At 46.4% G+C, this 21,764-nt stretch overlaps 2 protein-coding genes across 5 annotated transcripts; one reads left to right on the plus strand and one right to left on the minus strand.

Moving 5' to 3' along the window:
- Positions 1-523: 523 nt before the first annotated feature.
- On the minus strand, positions 524-5,645 carry LOC120676846. The gene is made up of 3 exons (XM_039958176.1): positions 5,424-5,645; positions 1,342-1,769; positions 524-926 (listed from the first exon to the last, which is right to left on the minus strand). The coding sequence occupies exons 1-3, from the start codon at positions 5,554-5,556 to the stop codon at positions 639-641; spliced, it is 849 nt and encodes a 282-aa protein (XP_039814110.1). The 5' UTR covers positions 5,557-5,645; the 3' UTR covers positions 524-638.
- A 3,245-nt stretch (positions 5,646-8,890) lies between these two features.
- LOC120676854 lies at positions 8,891-12,209 on the plus strand. 4 transcript variants are annotated; one of them, XM_039958208.1, is made up of 2 exons: positions 8,891-9,676; positions 11,426-11,764. In XM_039958208.1, the coding sequence occupies exon 1, from the start codon at positions 8,945-8,947 to the stop codon at positions 9,617-9,619; it is 675 nt and encodes a 224-aa protein (XP_039814142.1). In that variant the 5' UTR covers positions 8,891-8,944; the 3' UTR covers positions 9,620-9,676; positions 11,426-11,764. The 4 variants fall into 4 exon arrangements, with proteins under 4 accessions (XP_039814142.1, XP_039814127.1, XP_039814120.1 ...); XM_039958193.1 differs by lacking the exon at positions 11,426-11,764 and adding an exon at positions 9,781-10,216 and having other exon boundaries at positions 8,892-9,676; XM_039958186.1 differs by lacking the exon at positions 11,426-11,764 and adding an exon at positions 9,990-10,212 and having other exon boundaries at positions 8,893-9,780.
- The last annotated feature ends 9,555 nt before the right edge of the window (positions 12,210-21,764 follow it).

Here is a 21,764-nt window from a genome sequence, read left to right on the forward strand (position 1 = left end):
TTGATTTGATCGATTGGATTCCATAATCGGCCGTGACCCTTTATATTTATAGGGTGGGGTGGACTTTTCCCGCAAGAAATCCTATTACAAGATCTAAATATATTAAAATCCCTAGTTGTACTCGGATTCCACTTGGACCGGTCAGACCGGTCGACCCTACCAGTCAGACCGGTCGGCTGCTGCCGGACCGACTACATCGTCTGACCGGTCAGACCGCTAGGGCATACTGGTCAGACCGGTCTGTATTGTCTAATGCCAATTTTGGTCGTCAACACAATGGTCCCTTTTAACCTTGACCGACCAGCGACAAGCCTGAAATGGAGAACCTTATTTTATCAGGCATTTGATGTGCCTGTTCTTGATCCCTTGGCAGAGGCTGCCCCCAATGCTGCAAATGCATAGTTTTGAAAAGAATATTAGTTGGCTGATTTCCCTCCGCGAACATTCTGTTACTAATCAACCACGAAAGCAACAAGTTGTTGGGTAACCTAATAGACAAATAACCACATAAAACAAAGAGATAGACAGCGCAAACTAATCACCAACGGCTGAATTCATAACCCTTGAGAAACCCCTATCTTTGTAAGTGTAATATCATCATCCATGCGTATATATCATTGAGTTACATTGGCAATAGATCATTCCAGGGGAGGAAAAACATAGTCCGCATAACCAACACCCAAGTCAGATCGCTCCTCCAACACCCTCTTGATCTCTCTTCCCATTGTTGAAATCATCTCGTACTTCATCTTTTCAAGGATAGTTTTCCTCGCCTCCAGAATACGGAGATTGGCCCTCCAGAGTGCCCTCTGGGCACGCCTGTCATGAGCACATGCTTCATTCAACTCTGCTGGTGTAGCATAGGCATTTTGATATGGGACTCTATGGTGATGATCATCATGTTCAAAAGAAGGGATGGTATTGAACTGTCAAAAAAAGAAAAAGAAAAACTAAGTAAACATACCACAACAGTTTTCCAGACAAACACTAGCATAACAGCAAACATATCACAACAGTTTTCTAGATGAATGAGTAACCAGTGTCGCAAGATCCGTTCCCCATTATTTTCTGCCATGTTTCGAGACATACAATCACAAAATTGCCAATATAAGTACTACCAAATGCAGGAGACTCATTCAGACAAGATGTGACATGAAAACCATGGCTTATAATTTGGAAACGAGCAAACCGGAGACAAAACTAAAGAAAGTACCAAACTACACAGCACTTGCATAATTCTTTTTCAACAGCTTATAGTAAGATAAACATTTCCAACAGGGCGCAATCGAATTTCATAAGATCTACTGAAAACTAGTTGAAACGAGAATGAGAAAGACATACAGGAGGACAAGGATAGATCATATGCTGTACTCCACGATTTCTTTCATTAAGAGCAGGTCCATGATGAGGGATCTGGTGGTCTGGGGTGTTCACAAGGACTCTTAGTGTTGCAATGCTGTTTACAATTCGCTCCAGGTCTTCATTAATCCTCTGGATAGATGCGTCAAGCACGTGGTTCATAGACGTCTCTAGCATCATCTTGGCTTCATACTTGCACTCCAACAACTCCGGATTAAGCAATCTAAATCCCTGCCTTCCTGGTCGGGTCTTCATCTTCATCATTGCAGCGTCTTGAAGCGATGCTTGCTCATGCAATTGAAACTGAACTTCATTAACCTGACCAACATCATAGATGTTCAGATCCTGCAGCGCGGTGTTCACCTCCTCGAGGCTGGCGACGACTCTAACGTTGGCCATGGTGAGATATTCTGTAAATGCCGCAGTTCATCACAATTCGACGCTCTACTTCTAGCACGTCCACAACTATAAACTCATCTCAGGTGGACTTCAATTCAACACCAATCTATTAATTTATAGCAGCTAAAGACCACAAGAAGACAGACTACAGCACAGGAAACAAGTGCATAACTACAGCACAGGAAACAAGTGAATAACTTGAAAGAATTTGTACAGCACAGTAACACATGTTGCCAAGATAATAAACTACCGTACAGTTCAGATATATCTAGAATAGCATATGAAGTGCCTATCTTATCCCTGTGATGCTACTTGCTAGAACACTAAAATAGGTGACTGACAGGAATCATGCATGCAACAAAATGGGAGAGTATATAAAGGTACATTCTTCTACCTACAGTCTGCAGTTAGTTCATCACAATTCAATGTCCTACTTCTAGCACAGTGCACAACTACAACAACAACATAGCCTTTTTTCCCAAGCAAGTTGGGGTAGGCTAGAGATGAAAACCGAAAGAAATAAGTTCAAGGTTCAGTCACATTGATAGCTAGTCTCCAAGCGCTTCTATCCAAAGCTATCTCTTTAGAGATATTCCAATCCTTAAGGTCTCTCTTAACCGACTCATCCCACGTTAGTTTAGGTCTACCTCTACCTCTCTTTACATTATCGACCCGCTCAAGAACTCCATTACGCACCGGCGCCTCAGGAGGCCTTCGTTGGACATGTCCAAACCATCTCAGCCGATGCTGGGTAAGTTTCTCCTCAATTGGTGCCACCCCGACCCTATCTCGAATAACTTCGTTCCGGACTCTATCCCTCCTTGTGTGCCCGCAAAACCACCGCAATATCCGCATCTCTGCTACACTCAGTTGCTGGACATGTCGCCTTTTTGTAGGCCAACATTCAGCACCGTATAACATCGCCGGACAAATTGCTGTCCTATAGAATTTGCCTTTTAGCTTTTGTGGCACCCTCTTGTCACAAAGGATGCCAGAAGCTTGCCGCCATTTCAACCAGCCTGCTGAAATTCTATGCCTAACATCTTCATCAATGTCGCCATCCTTTTGTAGCACCGATCCTAAATACCGAAAAGTATTCTTCTGGACCACCACTTGCCCATCTAGACTAACGTCTCCCCCCTCATGCCTAGTCACGCTGAAATCGCACATCATGTACTCGGTCTTGGTCCTACTAAGTCTGAACCCTTTCGACTCTAACGTGCGTCTTCACAGCTCTAACTTCCTATTAACCCCTGCCCTACTCTCGTCAACTAGCACCACATCATTAGCAAAGAGCATACACCAAGGGATATCATCCATCACTAAAGCAAATAAATAAGGGCTCAATGCTGACCCATGGTGTAGGCCTATGTTAATAGGAAAGTCAGTGGTGTTGCCATCACATGTCCGGACAAACGTCGTCGCATCATTGTACATATCCTTAATGAGGGTAATGTATTTAGTTGGGACTTTGTGCTTCTCCAAGGCCCACCACATGATATTTCTCGGTACTTTATCATATGCCTTCTCAAGGTCAATGAAGACCATGTGCAAGTCCTTCTTCTGCTCCCTATATCTCTCCATCATTTGTCGTATTAAGAAAATCGCCTCCATGGTTGACCTTCCAGACATGAACCCAAATTAGTTTTGGGTCATACTTGTCACTCTTCTTAGGCGATGCTCGATAACCCTCTCCCAAAGCTTTATTGTATGGCTCATCAGCTTAATCCCACGATAGTTAGTACAACTTTGAACATCGCCCTTGTTTTTGAAGATAGGTACTAATATACTTCTCCTCCATTGTCTTGTTTGACCGGAAAATGAGATTAAAAAGCTTAGTTAACCATACTATTTCTCTATCTACTAGGCATCTCCACACCTCAATGGGGATACCATCAGGGCCCATCGCTTTACCTCCATTCATCCTCTTCAAAGCCTCCCCGATCTCTACCTCCTGAATTCTCCTCACAAAATGTCTGTTGGTATCGTCAAAAGAGTCATCTAACTCAAGGGTAGGGCCCTCACTCTCCCCATTAAACAACTTGTTGAAGTACTCTCTCCATCTATCCATGATCTCATCATCCTTCACTAGCAGTCGATCTGTCCCATCCTTAATGCATTTGATTTGGTTGATGTCCCTTGTCTTCCGCTCGCGGATCCTAGCCATCCTATAAATATCATTCTCCCCTTCTTTTCGTGCCTAGCCGCTGATACAGGTCATCATACGCCTTACCCTTTGCTACACTCAGAGCTCGCTTTGCAACCCTCTTCGCTAATTTATAGCTCTCGATGTTGGCTGCACTCTTGTCAAGGTGGAGGCGCTTGAAACACTCCTTCTTCTCCTTAATAGCCCTTTGCACCTCGTCATTCCACCACCAGGTGTCTTTCCCCTCCTGTTTGCCTCCCCTACTCACGCCAAACACCTCTGAGGCCACCTTCCGAACACATGTTGCCATCTTTAGCCACATGTCATCTGCGTCTTCTTCTTCTTCCCAAGGCCCCTCACCTAGCATCCTTTCCTTAAACGCTTGTGCCGCTTCCCCTCTAAGCTTCCACCACTTTGTTCTCGCAATCTTGGCACGTTTGTCCCGGTGGACACGTACCCGAAGACGAAAGTCCGCCACCACAAGCTTGTGTTGAGGGACAACACACTCCCCAGGTATCACCTTACAATCTAAGCAATCACGTCTATCCTCCCTCCTAGCAAGGATAAAGTCGATCTGGCTCGAGTGTTGTCCACTACGAAACATCACAAGATGGGATTCCCTCTTCTTAAACACAGTATTCGCTATCAACAAGTCGTAGGCTAACGCGAAGTTCAACACATCCTCCCCCTCTTGACTCCTGCTACCATACCCAAAACCCCCGTGCACTCGCTCGAACCCTACATTAGTCGTACCCACATGGCCGTTGAGATCTCCTCCTATGAAGAGTTTCTCGCTGGTAGGCACGGTACTAACCATGCTATCTAGATCTTCCCAGAACTGCATCTTGGTGCTCTCACTAAGACCTACCTGAGGGGCATAGGCACTGATCACATTCAAAACCGAATCTCTAACTACCAACCGGATTAGGATAATCCGGTCGCCTTGCCTTGTAACCTCTACGACTCCATCCTTAAGGCTCCTATCAATCAAGATGACTACACCATTCCTACCCGGAGTTGCTCCCGTGTACCAAAACTTGAAGCCAGTATCCTCAACCTCCTTCGCCTTCTGGCCCTTCCATTTAGTCTCCTGAACGCATATAATATTTACACGCCTCCTAATTGCTGCATCAACTAGCTCTTGCAACTTACCCATTAGGGACCCTACGTTCCAGCTACCTATACGAATCCTAGTTGGTTCGGCTAGCTTTCTTACCCTTCGCACCCGTCGAGGGAAGTGCACAACAGTGCACAGCTATAAACTTCTAATCCGCAGCACTGAAACCAAGAACTCCTTAGTTACAGAAAGAAATTAGTTACACAAAAATGGCCAATTTCTGCCTCGCTACAAGCAACCCAGCTAAATATATGCCAAATAACCACTTCGAGATGGTGTTGCTACCAAAATTGAAACATGCAGCCTATACGTCTCAGCTGGTCTTGCAAGATTTCAACACCAATCTAAACAACAACTTCCATACCAAAACCCTAGGTGCTAAGAGAGGAGGAGGAAGAGGACCTTCTCGGCGGCAGAGAAGGGGCTGCGCGGTGCTGCGGATCTCGCACAGGACGGTAGGCGGAGGCGACGGAGGACGGCGGTGCGGTGTCGGATCTTGACCGGGAGGCAGAGGACCGGCAGCTGGGAGAGGCATACGATGCGCCAGCGGATGGGGTGACGCGATCTGGATGGGAAGGACGGAGCGGCGGTGCTCGCGGACGGTGATGAGGACGGGACAGCGACGGAGGATGGGATGGGGGACGGGGATGCGGTGGTGGAGGCGCTCGCGGCGGGGAGGGGGGCGGAGGCTAGCGTTTGAGAGAGGGCGGAGGCGGCATCGCGTTGAGACGAGGGAGGAGGCGCCAGTGTGTTTTTACGGCGGGCTAGGCCGCGCCTAGTGGCCGGCCGGGGGGCCGTGGGCCAGTGGGGAGCGGGGCCTCTGGTTGGGGTGGGCTGCGCTAGCTTGCTTTGGGCCCTTGTTCGCGCGCCCTCCCAGCCAGCCGCGCGCGGTTTTTTTATTTTTTTATTTTTCATTTTCGTTTTTTACAAAAATATATTTTCGTTTTCGAAATTAATAGAAATATACCCCGCCCGCCCCGCTGCCGAGCGGCTGGGACCTGGTCGCCCCGCTGCGGGGCGGCAGGGATTTTTCTGCAAAAAATTTCACGAAGAATTTGCGCTAAGACCCCTGGAGGACCGGTCGCCCGGTAGCGGGGCGGCCGGCCCCCAGGCCGGCCGGCAGCGGGGCGGCCGGCCCAGACCGCCCAGGTCCGGTCACGCTGTACGTGCACGCCTGGATATAATTGCAGCCCTTCTCCTTGTGCGCAAGGACGGACGTGCTCAGCATGGGCGAACGTGCAGATAAGCTGGCCGTGCACTGGTGTGCCGACACATACGAGGAGTGTAATCACACACACTAAATGCCTAGTACTCCTTTATGTAGTACGTGCAGATAGAGTGGACCAGCTACTACTATTTGACATTTTGACTGGCCGCTCCACTGCCTTGCGTTGCACAATAATTGGTGCGTACTTTTACTACTGCCTGTACTACCAGTACATTTCTTTTCTCCTCGTGGCCTAGACGCAGCTCCTAGAGTCCTACTAGACTAGTAGTCCTAGCTACTACTCTGAAGTCTGAACAATGGCGCGATTGCTCCCGTACATTGCAGGAGGACTGGGTGCTGTGCAGGGTGTTCGAGAAGACAAAAGGCGACGACGGCGACGGCCAGCACGGCGACTCCGCCTCCTCGCCCCCCGTCTTCGCCGGATCGTCATGCGTAGAGCCGTCGCCGGAGCCGGACCACTCCGCATCGTCAGGCGGCGGCTGCTACGGCAACCTCCCGTCGCAGCAGCAGGAGGTGGCCGTGCTGCCGCAGTATTATTACTACGGCGGCGGCGGCGCGGACCTGGGCGGCCTGGGCCGGCTGCCCTGCTGCCGGGCGGTCTGGCCTCCAGGGGCCTCAGCGCAAATTCTCTGCGAAAATTTTTGCAGAAAAGTTCCTGCCGCCCCGCAGCGGGGCGATCAGGTCCCGGCCGCCCGGCAGCGGGGTGGCCGGGGTATATTTCTGTAAATTCGAAAACAAAAATATATTTTTGTAAAAAACAAAAATGAAAAATATAAAAATAAAAAAATCGCCCAGCTGCGCTAGGTTGCTTTGCGCCCGTGCAAGCTACCGGAAATCCTATGGCCCTGTTTGTTTCCGTGGCCACTGGTCACGTGATACGCAAACTCGCGATTGAAAAAAGTCTATTCTCTCGCTTCTTACATAAGTGGCGTTTCACACTGTGTTTAGTTTTCGTGAAAAGGTTTGAATTTGATACTGTAGCACATTTTGTTGTTACTTAAAAATTAAAAATTAATGTTCAATTATGGACTAATTAGATTTAAAAAATTCATCTCATGGTAATCAGTTGAACTGTGTACTTAGTTATTTTTTCAACCATATTTAATATTCCATGCATGTGTTCGAACATTCAATGTGATGAGTACTGTTGATTTTTTTAAAAAACTAAACATGGCCTCAGTTAAAAAATGAGCTGCCCCAGGCTGAGCTACTCCAGGGCAGGGTTGGGCGTTCGGTTCTAACCGAACCGATCGATTCGGTTCCTCGGTTTTTTGGAAAATTCGGTTCCAAAAAAATAGGAACCGATCGGTTCTTTTCAGATATAGGAACCGACAAATTTCGGTTTCGGTTCTTTCGGTTCGGTTCCGGTTCTAACCGAAAGAACCGAATGTTCACAGAATAAAAAAAAATTGGATGGAGCCGCAGGCCGCCGCGGACTCGAGGCGCTGGCGAGCCCGCGCACGCGCTGGCCGTGCGCCTGCTGGGGCCTGGGGTGGCTGCCGCAGCCACGCACACGCGGATCCGCGTGCTCCGGGAAGAGGAGAGGAGGTCGACGGAGGAGGTGCGCCGTCCTCTGCCTCCTCCACCGCGAGCACTGCTGCCGTGAGCTCATCCGGGGGCGGCGTGCCGGCGTCGGCAGCGGCCGGCGGGGTGGATGGAGCGGGCGCGGAGCGGCGGAGGCTGGCGCTGGCCGGGGCGTGCGCGCCCACGGCCGCGCGCTGCCCTGCGCCCATGCCGCCGCCGGGAGGAAGGGAGGGAGACGGCCAGACGGCGGGGCAGGGCGCCGCTGCGCCGGGACTCCGAGAGGGAGGGAGGGAGACGGCTAGACTAGGGCGGGGCGGGGCGCCACCGGCTGCCGCGCCGGAAGGGAGACGGGGCCGGGGCGGGGGCGCCGCCGCGCCGGGAGGGAGGGAAGGAGACGGGGGCGGCGGCCTGGCGGGTGGGAGTGACCGGGTGCCCAGGTCGGGTGAGGGTGGCTGGCTAGTGTAGGGTTTTGTTTGGGCCGGGCCAGCTAGGGTTGATGAATTGATGGGCTGAATGTATAATGGGCCGGTTCCTTGGTTAATCGGGTTGAGAACCAAACCGAACCGAGTATTTCGGTTCTAGAGAACTTGGAACCGATTAGGAACCGAAGTTCTCGGTTTCGGTTCGGTTCGGCTCCCGTTCTCGGTTTTCTCGGTTCGGTTCTCGGTTTTTGGTGCCCAGGGCGACTCCAGGGTTCCATCCAAATAAGGTCTTGTTTGGTTCCCAAGACATTTTTTAGTCCCTGTCACGTCAAAAGAAATCTTACTATTTTAGAGTATCAAATAAATTCTGTTTATAAATTTTTTTGACAGCTGAGTGCTAATTTGCGAGACGAATCTAATGAGCATAATTAAATTTTAGAGTATCAAATAAATTCTGTTTATAAATTTTTTTGACAGCTGAGTGCTAATTTGCGAGACGAATCTAATGAGCATAATTAATCCATAATTTGGTACAGTACTGCTATAGTAACCATCCGCTAATCATGAATTAATATACCTTATTAGATTTGTCTCGTAGTTTAGCCCCCAGGATTCTATAGTTAATTTTATAATTAACTTTTATTTAATACTTCTAAATACTAAAAAAATTATATGACACAACTAAAGTTTACCTCCGCAACCGAACAACCCTGACCCCTTCGTGTGGAGTGCGATCCTCTCCAATTCCCATGTCCGCACAACCGCATAAGCAGCACGACGACGGAGGCGGCGGCAAGCCGGCAAGTTCCGGGCCTTCGCTCATCTTCTCGAAGCCTCGGCGTGGGCACCGGGCGGCGGATCGAATGGCGGGTGAGGAGGAGCTCCTCGCCGGCGGGGGCGTGCCCATCCACCCCCCGCGGCTGGAGGACGCGGGGCTCGAGGACTGCGCGCTCCCGCCGGAGTCCATCGCCGAGGCCTTCTCCCTCGCCGCCGCGGCCGTCTCCTCCCGCCTCGCCCGCTTCCCCCTCTCCGACGAGGAGGAGGACGAGGAGTACCGCATCCCGGCGACGCGCGGAGGCGGCTGCGTGGATGGCGGGGGGCCCGCCCGCGGCGCCGTCCCCGAAACCGACGCCCTTGTCGGCGCCGGCGGCGTCAGGGGCGACGGCGGCGCGGATGAGGTCGTGGTCGTCGGCGGAGGGCGCGGAGGCGGGTGCGAGGACGCGGTGGTTGTCGGCGGGCGCGGGGAAGAGCAGGATGGAGTCGTGGTGGTCGGGGAAGGGCGGCGCGGGGAGGAGAAGCTGGGGAAGGAGGATGGATGCGTCGAGGGGGTCCGAGAAGGGGTCAGTGAACCGGAGCGCGCGCAAGGCGACGGAGCGGATGAGGTGGCGGCGGAGGAGGCGATCTTGGTGCCAGATTTCGCGTGAGCAGCTCTCGATTGGTGACTGCTGGACTCGAGCATGGCGTTCGTAGCTTGGGCCAAGGTGTGAATTTCTTTTTCGCTTTGTTCTTGTTAGATGCAGCTGCTACTGTCAGATCTTTCGCTGCTTGTTGTTTGTTTGACTGTAATGTAATGTATGGTTTTTAGGCCCTGTTTGGGACTGCGTGGGCGATAAGCGCGAGCGGAATAAGCGCAACGCAGCCGCGAGCTCGCTTCTGCGATTTTTTGCCGCCCAGTTCAAATCCCGCGTTTCGCATGCGGCTGGAATAAGCGCGTTGGAAGTGAAGCGTTTGGCGGGATTTTTCTGCGTTTTCTGCGGAAAAGCACCGCAAACGCTGTCCCAAACACGCCCTTAGGCCCAGATGATAGCTTCTCCAATGTTAGCCTTAGTGGCATCTGGCTTAAGGTTTCAGAGCTACTAATGGTTCTTAGCTATGCTTCTGCTCCTGCATATTTTTTGGGCACTGATGTTGCAGAGTAGGATGATTGAAATGGAATGAAGAATGAATCACTGTTCACTGGTCCGGCAGACAGATCTAAAAAGTTAAACTAAGAGAACTTGCTTGTGCACAGTGGCAATGTATGATGTGTGCTGTTTGTTTTCTGGTCAAATTAAACTAATATCTGTGAGCAAAAAGGGACTAATTGGACTAATATTGAGAAGAGAAATATCAAACTTTCTATGCCTGTAGAAGAGGAGTTCTTGCAATTTACTAAATTGCTGCGGCTCCTGAAACCATTTTTCACATTGTTTGTTATTGAAGGGCAAAGTACGCGAAATCTATTTGCTGGTGAACTCATAAAGAGGGGAAATAGGATCTATAGTTGAATGTCTCTTTATGAATTCATCATATACTATTCCCAAAAATAAAGTGAACTTCATTCATTGATTGAAACGATACATACTTACAATGAGACAAGCAAGCATCTTTGCCAACTCCTTGTGTGTTCTAGAAGAAATGCCAGTGGAACTTGTGTAACAATTTTGGTCAAAGCAATAAAACTTGTAAGCTTGATAGCCTTGCTGAAATCCAGTGAGATTTGTGGAACTGGATAAAGAAATGGTAGCTTTCATATTAGCTAGAAGATTATCCAAAATTCCAGTAACTGGTAGAACAGCTTCAAAGGTTTTGCATTTCTAGCAACTTGGATCTAATTTAGTTCCCAGAAGGTGACATCAATCAATTATTGCTTCCGATGCCTCTTGTGACTGATGAATGAGTCAGATCAATGTGCCACATCCAAACATGGAGCAACAGACGGCATTCCTATGTTCCAAGATACTGATAGTAACCTGTTAACCTATAACTTGCAGACCTGCTGAAAATTCTCTATGTTTGGAATAATAATGGTAACAATTAAGGCTCATTCAGCCTGGTGGCCAATGTTCAATGCTGACACGTTCTGCAGTAGATCTAAGTAAGCCTTGTGGCAGAGTTACTGCAGAAGAGACCGTCACAGTAGTGTTATTAGTTTCAAGCTATTTTGTAGAACATCCAAGGCATACGAATCATTCCATATTACCTCGAACTTTTAGTCAATAAAATAGTTTGGATGAGAAATATAAAATTGTCAATTTTATTACATTAAAAATTTAACACCACACATATGCTTCATCTCCTACTTAAGTATAATTAAATACTACCACATATCATTCTTCTATGTTTGTAGTGGATTTTAATTTTATCTATCTATAGAAGATCGGATGGATAATACTGAATGTCCTGTCAGCTAAGTCAAATATTCATTATAAATGTGGCTGTGAAATAGAGTGCTTACCGTTTCTGTGCAGATTGCTCACGTGTGAATATGGGTAAGCATGTAAGATGCTTGATATGGGCCAGTTGGTTGAGAGTGGTTTTCTTTGTTCCAAACGAAAATGGTAAAGTGCAGGGGTTGCTGGTAGCTTGGGACATGTCATCAGCCTGTCTTGTTGGTGCCTGTTGGATTCCTATCTATTATTAAGAGGTTTTATCATCATTTCACAAAAGAAAATGATACATACCTCTCGTCATCCTGATGTTCACTGCAAGTTTGTACTCTCGTCATGATCGTGAAAATTGTTCTGATACTAGCCAATGAGCATGCCTGGCATCGTCTGCTGATCGCTACTTATTATAGTTTGGCCCTGCTGCAGGCATCGGCTGCTGATCCCAGTCCCGTTCTAACGGAGGGGCGGACCTATAAATCGGATGTGCCCCGGGCAAACCGGTGTCTGCAGGGACGGAGCCAGCAAACGAAGCCGCCGATGTCAGTTCTTTGTCACAATGCTGTCAACTATATACATGAACAGTTCAAAACATTGATTGCAAAATCATCGATGTCCTGGGTGTCTGCTCTGCTGTACCTTTTTTTTCTTGAGTTAAATGGGATTATCTGAGCATCAGCGCTCCAGCCTGGGTCCTGCATCGGCCGCTGTGTAAAACAAGCACTCGAGAGCACAACTGTTTTTCACTCTAGGGTGTTCCAATTTTTATGTCATGTATATTTCTCTTTCACAGGGAAGTATGGATCACCAGCTGAGCATCCTTGTTCTAGGGATAACTGGATAAGGGTTTGGAGACACGAGTTAAACATAAAGCATCGTCTGTTCTTTTCATGTCCTCATAAATTTCAGAGAGGATCGCCTCATAAATTTTAGCTAGGAGTTCGTCGTAGCATCTGGCGCTCCTGCTAATGCATTGTCGACAACAGCTGCTGTCCAACCTTGCCAAATGCCTATGGATATCATCGACAGACCAAACCACAAGTTAAGCATGTGCCTTTCCCCAAACAAAAGGATCGGAGACAGTCACCGAAGTTTCCGGAACGGAGGAACGAGGAACGACATTTGTGATGCATTTTTACACTGCAGGAACGAAAACGCCCCGTTTTCCTGTCCAGAATGGCGTTCTCGGGACGTGAACGCAGGGCCGTTCCCGTTCCGCGGTGGACTATTATGATCGGAGAATGATCTAAAGTGGCGCGGAGCACTAGGGTTTTCACATGCTTAATTGTAAGCCAAACCCAAAGACAACAGCACTCGTGATTCTCTGACTTTGGACATGCTGCTCATCGACTACGACCTCGCCCTGCTCATGCAGCCTATGCTAATGCTTGGAGTCAGCATTGGTGTTATTTTCCCGGACTGGTTGGTCACGGTTCTTGATCATCCTTTTCCTATGTGAGTATTGTATCCTCGATAAAGCGAGAGAAATTTTTTCTTCCGAGAATTGCCGTTGAGGCTATGATTGACCACAGTTTGCATCCCCAAATTGAATAACAGTCACATCGACAATGGCCTTTCTCAAGGGTGTTGAGACTTGGAAGAAAGATAATAGTCTAAAAAGGTAATGTTTTCAGAAATAGTGAAGCTGCATTTCTGCTTATTTTCTTCTGCTAGTGTCCTATACTAATGTCAGTACTTCCATCACTTCCAGGAGGCTGCAAAACGGCTGGAGAAAATATGTAAGTGATGAAAAAAGAACCATGTTCTTATAATTATCTCATCTGTCATAAGATCCTAAGACTATCTTCCTTATTAACTTTTTCTTTTTATTCATTTTTTGTGATCGAAATGGGATTGTATTGCAGAGTCGCGCACAGTACGTACAAATTCATTTTACAAGGAAACCCCTGAGCTTAACAGGAATTACATAACATGCACACAGGAGTCATGTCGTCACCATCCCCGACAAGCATCGCTGCTTGTTGCCTTGCCCACAAACGCCGATGTGAAGAGAAGCAGACGCTTCCGGCCAAGGTCCACCTGTTACCGCTGGACGCAGCTCCAAACCTTGGAAACTACTGCAAGAGCCAAGGCCACTGAACCACGTGAACGACCTACTGAGACCGCTGAACGATCATCGGTGCTGCCGCTCCTTTGATGGCAAGGGAAGAAAGAAACCACCACCGCACTCATAAATCTCATCAAGCAAAGACAGACGGTAACTAGATCCACCATCATCTTCATAGAAGAAGTTAACCCAGAATAGAAGAACTCCCATCCGACCGCAAATCGAAAGGAGTAGACTAACCTCACGGGGCGAGCTATGAAGAAGACCTCGTCGAAGATACCTTGAAGGAACAAAATCCTCGGTTCCTCACCACGGACCTCACGGGGCGCTGGTGGCAATGGGCAAGAGCAGATCCATCAGTGACCGAACCACCATGGGAAAGTTTTATTTAGGCTTAGACTAGATCAGAACACAAGGCCTAACCTATACAATCTTTGGCCGATTCAGCTTCCCCTCCCTCTCTGGTGGCCTCTCCGGCGCCGACATACAAAAACCTTCAGATAATGTATAAACATATAACGATTATACACACTATAACCTGCGGTTTTTTGGAACCATAATCAAAGGGTGTCATGAAGATAAGATTTTTTTCCCAACATTTCAGAAGTCAGCTCTGAAGAACGTTTACTAGGAGTTTGGTCACCCTGCATTTGTATGGATGGCATGCCCTGCATTTCAGGTCTCGAAGGTAAGCATTTCAATTTTCAAGTGGCTAGCGCCGGATCTTAGGAGGGAGGGGAGGTCAAGCCCCCTACTCCCTATGATTAATAGGAACCCTCACTGTAATTGTGGCAATAGAGGTCAAATCGTTGCAATTATCTCAATTGCCACGATATGATGGTCATTGGGAGCCGTGGCAAGTACTTGCGTGGTCTAAACTTTGGGCCACAATTTTTTAGTTTGTTGCAATAAATGTGGTATTTGCCACGAAAACTATAAAATCTAGAGCTCTTTTACAATGATTGTAAAGTACCAAAGGGTACTTTCAGGTACTTATTCTCTTGAATTTTTTCTGGCCGTCAATCTATGAAAATTAAATTAAATCAGTACTTGGTACTTGGTCCCACTATTTTTGGTACTTGGTCCCACATTTTGAAAGTACCAGGTACTTTACCCAAAGTACTTCTAGGTACTTCCTGCCTTCATCACCGTAGGATTTTATCAGATGGACGGCTCCCTTTTTCAATCATTGTAAAATTTCTTTTTAATCTATTATTGCAATGACATATTTTTGTGGAAAAAAATAATTAGAAGAAAAAACTATAAAAATTGCTACTAGTTAGGCTTTGAACCTTGGACCTAAAGGAATATAGTCCTTTACCACTACACTAGAGCAACTATTGTTGTATGTTTTGCAAATAGTCTAATTTTATCCTCTCTATTAACCATGAGAATGATTAAAAAAATATTGCAATATTTAGAAAATGTGGCAATAGTGTTCATATATTGCAACCCTACTTCACTCATGGCAATAATAGCTTTTCTTGTTGCAACCATTTTTTGAAATATTAACACATTAGTTTACCGTGGCAAAACAAACACCTTAGTGCAACAACATAAGCTAATGTTGGAATATATGCTAACCTATTGCAATAGAAGTTGAACATATGGCAATGCAAAAAAATTCGTGGCAATACAATAGATATATTGCCATGAAATTTCAAATTGTGGCAATATCACCTACTTATTGCAACAATTTATATATTGTTGCAATATTTTTGGTGGCAAAAGCCTATTTTTCTAAACCCTTTTATTCATATGTTGGCTGGATTTGCCCCCTGCAAGTGCATATATCATTGTTAGCCTCGTTTCCATGTGATTGTTGCCAATTCTATTCCCTGCATCAGTATCCTCTTCAATGATAATAATGCCAATGTTGTTTCTTTCCTTACTTGTAGAGCTACACTGCTTCATGCTCCGCGTTGGGGCAGGCACAATGTACTAAAAAAGGTGATCTTAAGCAATAAATACAATATATATGGTGCACATTATACATTGTGCAAATAGCAATGGTCAAAACATTCATATGGTGCACCTTAAGCTTAAGGTAAGCCATAGTGAATAAAAAATAATTTCTCTCCCCTTTCCTCTCTCACACAATCTACTTTAGAATAGTGAGCGGTTGTATGTAGATGCTTTTTTATTTTCAAGACAAACCATAAGCATTGTGAAGCTGATCATAGCTACTTTGTCCAACTGTTTATGGGTCCCACCTTAAGGTGTTGTTGGGCAATAACCATTGCCCTTGCCCTTGTACTGGGTCCTGAATTCTCTCCATGAACTGACTACTTAAGGATTGATGGTGTATGCTAAGTTGCTAACAATATTAGCAATACACCATATAGGATTTGTTTTTATAAGGTGGATTGCTCCAATTTATAGAATTTAGTTCGAATATGCACTAAACCTAATTATTTGTTAATTGCAATCCTCTTACTAAATATAGATATTTTGAAAACATACAATGATCATGTCGGTTGGATGTAGATCCCAGTGGCAGTAGGAGTGACCATTTACGAAGCGCATGGTCTGGGGACAGGGAAGAATGTATTTTCATCGAAGGGAAGCCAACATATTACCCTTAAATCTTGAAAACTCTTTGTGTACGGCCTATTCAACATCATTGCTGGACTTGTAGGTGTCTCCTAGGTCTTGGAGGTGACTTCATTATGGGGCCATTGTTCTTAGAGCTTGTCGTCCCTCCCCAGTTACACTTTACCAAAAAAAATCGCATGTTTTCTTTTGAGTTGCATGCATCAACCAATTCAACACAAAAGGTTAAATTGATAGGAAGATTTGGAAAATTCACTTCAACACCCCCCCTCACATTTAGGCTTCGCCAGGCCTCGAACGTGGAAATAAGAATTGGCTACAATTATTTTATTTAACCGTGCCTACTAGGATTCGAACTCGAGACCTCTAGCTCTGATACCATGTAGAGAAGCAATGCAAATACTCCCTCCTTCCTCGATTCTTAGGCTTATGAGTGTTTTCTGCTTTTTTTCCAATATAGAGCGCACACCCTCGGGACTGCTCTGACCTCGGTCCTTATCGTCCTCGGTACGAGGGGAATTAAATCACGGAAGTTGAGCAGCCAAGGCCGAGAGGAATAAAGATGGATCAATCTTTCTCTTTTCTCCGGTTCATCCTGGTCCTTTCTCTTTTCTTCCAATGGCTAGCGCTCCTGCTGCCGGCAACGATGTCGTCCTCTCCGACAGCAACGCGGTCGTCCTCTCCGACGGTGATGAGGTTGTCTGCTCCGATGGCAATGAGGTCATACTCTCTGACGGCGGTGAGGTCGTCCTCTCCGACAACGGTGTCGAGGTCATCCCCTCTGACAGCGGCAAGGTCGTCCTCTCCAACGAGGATAAACAGGCAGCGCAAGGTCTCGTGCGGCGAGGTTTGGCGAGGGAAAAACTGATTAGTTGTGGCGCCCCTGGTTGGGAAAGATTTTGGCGAGGGAAAATATAGTGCGGTTGTTTTTGTCGAGGAACGAAGCAACGAGGCTGCCGGGCGTACATGGGGAATGAAGTGACGAGGCTGCGACGTGGCTAGCTCGACATGTCTACCTTGGTCTTTGGACTCCTCCTCCATCCGCCTAAGAATCGAGGAAGGAGGGAGCAGATTGGGAAAACACCACACTCACATAGGGTTGGGTGACCTTTCATTCTATAGCCGGGATACAGCTTGTGTTACAAGTCATATACAATAAATATATAACTCTATTATTTCCTTTCCTCAAGCTACGCTTTAACGATGAAAGACCTCCATACAAGTTGGAACTATGGTAGGTTTCAATGCCACATCAACATTTGCGATGATGTTCTCATCAACATTTGCAAGGTGGGGGAGGAGCATGGGGAGGCCGAGCACTACCTGTCGGTGGGCTTGGTGAGGCCGGAGAGGGTTGGATGGGGTTGACTAAGGGAGCAGTGGCTCGCTGGCGGTGGTGGGCGGCGGTGGTGGCGCTCTGGTGAGCTGGAGAGGCGCGCGGCGTGGCCAGGCCGGAAAGCACCAGTGGGAGGAGGGGATTCCGTTTTGGGGCTCAGCTTGGATTATTACGGCGCGGAAGAGGGAGGTCGGCCTGGAGGTCCTGAAGGAGGCGACAATGGTGGCGATGAGGAAGCCTGGGGTGCAAGTGCAGGGACGAAATCCTCGAGCGCGTGCAGTGGATCCTCTCCTCCGTCGCTGAGTCGCAGTGCTTCGTACAATGGCACCACTCCTCATTGCTTCGCCTTGGAGCACGCATGGAAGCCGACGACGAACGAGATGACGACCGCTCTCTCTCTCTCTCCATTTGTTTGGCAAACTTTTTTTCAGAAACATGAACGTGTTTGAGCACATATTTCATTAAGTGGAAGAAAATTACAGTGACACAACTTCAAGAGAACCCAGAGAAAATATTCACATCTAACATCAGTCTTGGAACATGTTCATATCTGTCTGTTTCCGACTACCCAGTTCATGTCGGAGTTGTAAACTAACCAAGAAACTGGACTGCTCATTTTGAGCTCTTTCGTTATGATCCCAGTCATCCGATGAAAAATATCGAGAATATGTAATGTTCTTTTTGCTTCAATATACAGATCTACGTCAAGAACTCAAGATAGAGGTATATATCAGTGGCTAAAGATTTTCAATAATACAAGAAGGGGCTAGCTACATATGTTAGGGGACAACATTTGGTTGTTAAACTGATTGAAACACTACTAGAAAACGGGCCATCGGTCCAGGCCAAAGGTACCAGCTGCTGTTGCAGCCGGCAGCTGGTACCTTTGGCCTTGGACCAACCTAGTGGAGGACAATTGGCACCGGGTGGTGGTTCCAACCGGTTCCAATGCGTCAGCATAGGCACCGGTTTGAACCACCACCCAGTACCAAATGAAGGCGGCGCTATAGGCACCGGTTGATGGTAATAACCGGTTCCTATGGTGATGAAACATGGCAGGTGCCAGGAGCTCGGGCCTAAGGCACCGGTTGGTGCCTTGACCCGGTGCTATTGAACAAAATTTAGCCCCGGGTCATTGAAACCAACCGGTGCCTTTGGCCCGAGCCTATAAATACCCCAGCCCCTCCCCCCCTCAAGTTGTCGTGAACTCACTGTTCATGGCAGCTGAGTGAGGTGAGGGGAGGGGAATTTTTGTTTTTTTTTAAAAAGGTTAGTTATTTTTCTTTATAACTTAGCAATTAATTTTTAGAAACAGTTATTACTTGATTTAGTTTATACATGTGATAATTATTTTTATTTGTAGCATCTTATTTTAGTTATATGCGTTATCAATTTATTTGATATTTGAATACTATCAAATTATTGTATTTATATGTTTTATCAATTTATTTGATAAGTGAATAGTATCTATTTATTATAGTTATATGCATTATCAATTATATAAATGTATTGTTATAAATTGGTAGTATGAATGAACTATTTGTACAGTACAATGATGTATATAAATGTATTGTGGACCCAGATGAGTCGGCAATGGATGTACATGGCCAACCGGCGTTCAAAGGTGTTCATGGATGGCGTGCATGAATTCATAGAAGCGGCCGAGAAACACAAGTATGGCGGTTTCGTTCGTTGTCCATGCAAATTCTGTAAGAATGAGAAAGATTACTCATCATCAAGAACCATCTATAGTCACTTGTTCAATAGTGGTTTCATGCCGAACTACTATGTTTGGACCAAGCATGGCGAAAGAGGAATTGTGCTGGATAATAATGTAGAAGAAGAGGATAGAATTCCTAACTTTGCAGCCAATTATAATTCCTTTTTCAATGACACTGCAATGGGTGAGCCTGAAGAAGATACTGAAGGATATGTTGTAGAAGATGATCTTGGTCAGATGCTGCGCGAAGCTGAGGAAGGTTGCGAAACAGAAAAGGAATCGAGAGATCTGAAGCGTATGTTGGAGGACTACAGAACATTGTTATACCCTGATTGCAAACAAGACTAAAAGAAGTTGGGTACCACATTGGAATTATTGCAATGGAAGGCATCAAATGGTTTGTCTGACAAGGGATTCGAGGAGTTGCTCAAACTTATAAAAAACTTACTCCCTAAGGGTAACACCTTGCCGGAGACAACATACGAGGCAAAAAAAAGTTGTTTGTCCTTTATGATCAGAGGCATAGAAGATACATGCTTGTCCTAATGACTGCATCCTATATCGAGGTGAATATGAAAATTTGGATTCATGCCCTGTATGCAACGCATGCCGGTATAAGATCCCTCGAGATGATCCAGGTGACATTGAGGGGATGCGTGTCAAGAAGAGGGTGCCTGCCAAGGTGATGTGATATTTTCCTCTAATACCACGTCTGAAACGTTTGTTAATGAACAAAACGAATGCTAAATTGATGCGATGGCACAAAGAAGAACGTAAGCAAGACAATATGTTGAGACACTCCGCTGATGGGTCGCAGTGGAGAAAAGTGGATAGAACATTCTCAACATTTGCAAATGATGAGAGGAATATAAGATTCGGCTTAAGTACGGATGGCATGAATCCTTTCGGTGAGCAGAGCAGTGGCCATAGTACCTGGCCTGTGACACTCTGTATATACAACCTTCCTCCCTGGTTGTGTATGAAGCGGAAATTCATTATGATGCCGGTGCTTATCCCCGGCCCGAAGCAACCCGGTAACGATATAGATGTGTATCTGAAACCACTGATTGAGGATCTTCTATTGTTGTGGAAAGAGGAGGGTGTTCGTATGTGGGATGCGCACGCAGAGGATCATTTTAACCTTCGTGCATTGTTTTTCGTAACCACCAATGATTGGCCAGCACTAAGTAACCTCTCTGGACAATCCAATAAGGGTAATAGGGCATGCACCCATTGTTTAGAAGAAACCGACAGCATGTACCTCAAGCACTGTAGGAAGATCGTGTATATGGGTCATCGTCGATTTCTTCCGATCAAGCACCCATTAAGGAGGAGGCATGCTCACTACGATGGAAAGGCAGATCATCGTACCAAGCCTAGGCACCGTTGTGGGAAAATGGTGTTTGAAATGGTCAAAGATATAAAAGTAGTATTCGGAAAAGGACCCAGCAGCAAATCAGTGCAGAGTGATGACGGATGTGCACCTATGTGGAAGAAGAAGAGTATTTTTTGGGAGTTACCTTATTGGGAAGTCTTAGACGTCCGCCACGCAATTGATGTGATGCACCTAACAAAAAATCTTTGTGTGAACCTTCTAGGTTTCCTTGGTGTCTACGGTAAGGCAAAAGATACATTGGAAGCGCGGCAAGATCTTCAACGTATGAAACAACAGGCCGCCCTACATCCAGAAAAAAGGGATAACAGACGTCATTATCTAGGTCCTGCATGCTACACTCTTAGTAAGGAAGAGAAGCAAAGTATGTTCGATTGTTTAAACGGTATCAAGGTCCCATCAGGCTACTCTTCGAATATAAAGAGGCTACTGAACTTGAAAGAGAAGAAATTCGCACACGTAAAGTCTCATGACTGTCACGTGTTGATGACGCAATTGATTCCAGTTGCACTTAGAGGTATTCTACCAGCTAATGTTCGAGCAACAATCATAAAGCTATGCACCTTTCTCAACACAATTTCTCAGAAGGCAATCGATCCATCGAGTTTAAGCAGGCTACAAGAGGATGTTGTCCAAAGTTTAGTCAGTCTTGAAATGATATTTCCTCCATCATTCTTCAATATTATGACACATCTTCTAGTTTACCTGGTCAAAGAGATTGGTATTCTCGGTCCTGTTTTCCTTCATAATATGTTCCCTTTTGAATGATACTTTGCAGTCCTAAAGAAATACGTTCGTAACCGGGCTCGTCCAGAAGGAAGCATTGCGAAGGGTTACATCACAGAGGAGGTCATTGAGTTTTGTGTTGACTATGTGGAAGAACTCTGCACAATTGGGATTCCAGTATCACATCATGAGGGGCGGCTGATTGGAAAGGGCACACTTGGAAGAAAATCAGTAAATGCCACAGATCATGACACGTTGAGCAAAGCACATCTCACAGTTCTGCAACAACCAGCCTTGGTGGCTCCATACATGGAGGAGCACATGCAAATTGTGCGAAGCATATACCATTTGAAGTCTGAGACATGGATTACAAAACATTATAACGATACATTCGCCACCTGGTTGCAGAAGGAAGTCATGGCCAACGATCAAATTCATGAGCAGCTAGCTTGGCTGGCTAGGGGTCCGGAAAATTCAATCTTGATGTACCAAGGATATGAAATTAATGGTTACACATTTTATACAAGAGCCCAAGATAACAAGAGCACCAATCAAAATAGTGGTGTCCGTATAGATGCCACCGACTCTAGTGGCCAAACGAACTCATATTTTGGTTACATTGAAGAG

This window comes from Panicum virgatum, chromosome 2K (genome assembly GCF_016808335.1).
Source record: "Panicum virgatum strain AP13 chromosome 2K, P.virgatum_v5, whole genome shotgun sequence".
NCBI lineage: Eukaryota > Viridiplantae > Streptophyta > Magnoliopsida > Poales > Poaceae > Panicum > Panicum virgatum.

Excerpts from the sequence above, each read along its gene's own strand:
- LOC120676846 (XM_039958176.1), bottom strand. The coding sequence starts at position 5,556 with ATGCCTCTCCCAGCTGCCGGTCCTCTGCCTCCCGGTCAAGATCCGACA. Across the intron at positions 1,770-5,423 it reads CCTTCTCTGCCGCCGAGAAG|AATATCTCACCATGGCCAAC; the intron begins GTCCTCTTCCTC and ends CGGCATTTACAG. Across the intron at positions 927-1,341 it reads TGATCTATCCTTGTCCTCCT|TTCAATACCATCCCTTCTTT; the intron begins GTATGTCTTTCT and ends TTTTTTTGACAG.
- LOC120676854 (XM_039958208.1), top strand. The coding sequence starts at position 8,945 with ATGTCCGCACAACCGCATAAGCAGCACGACGACGGAGGCGGCGGCAAG.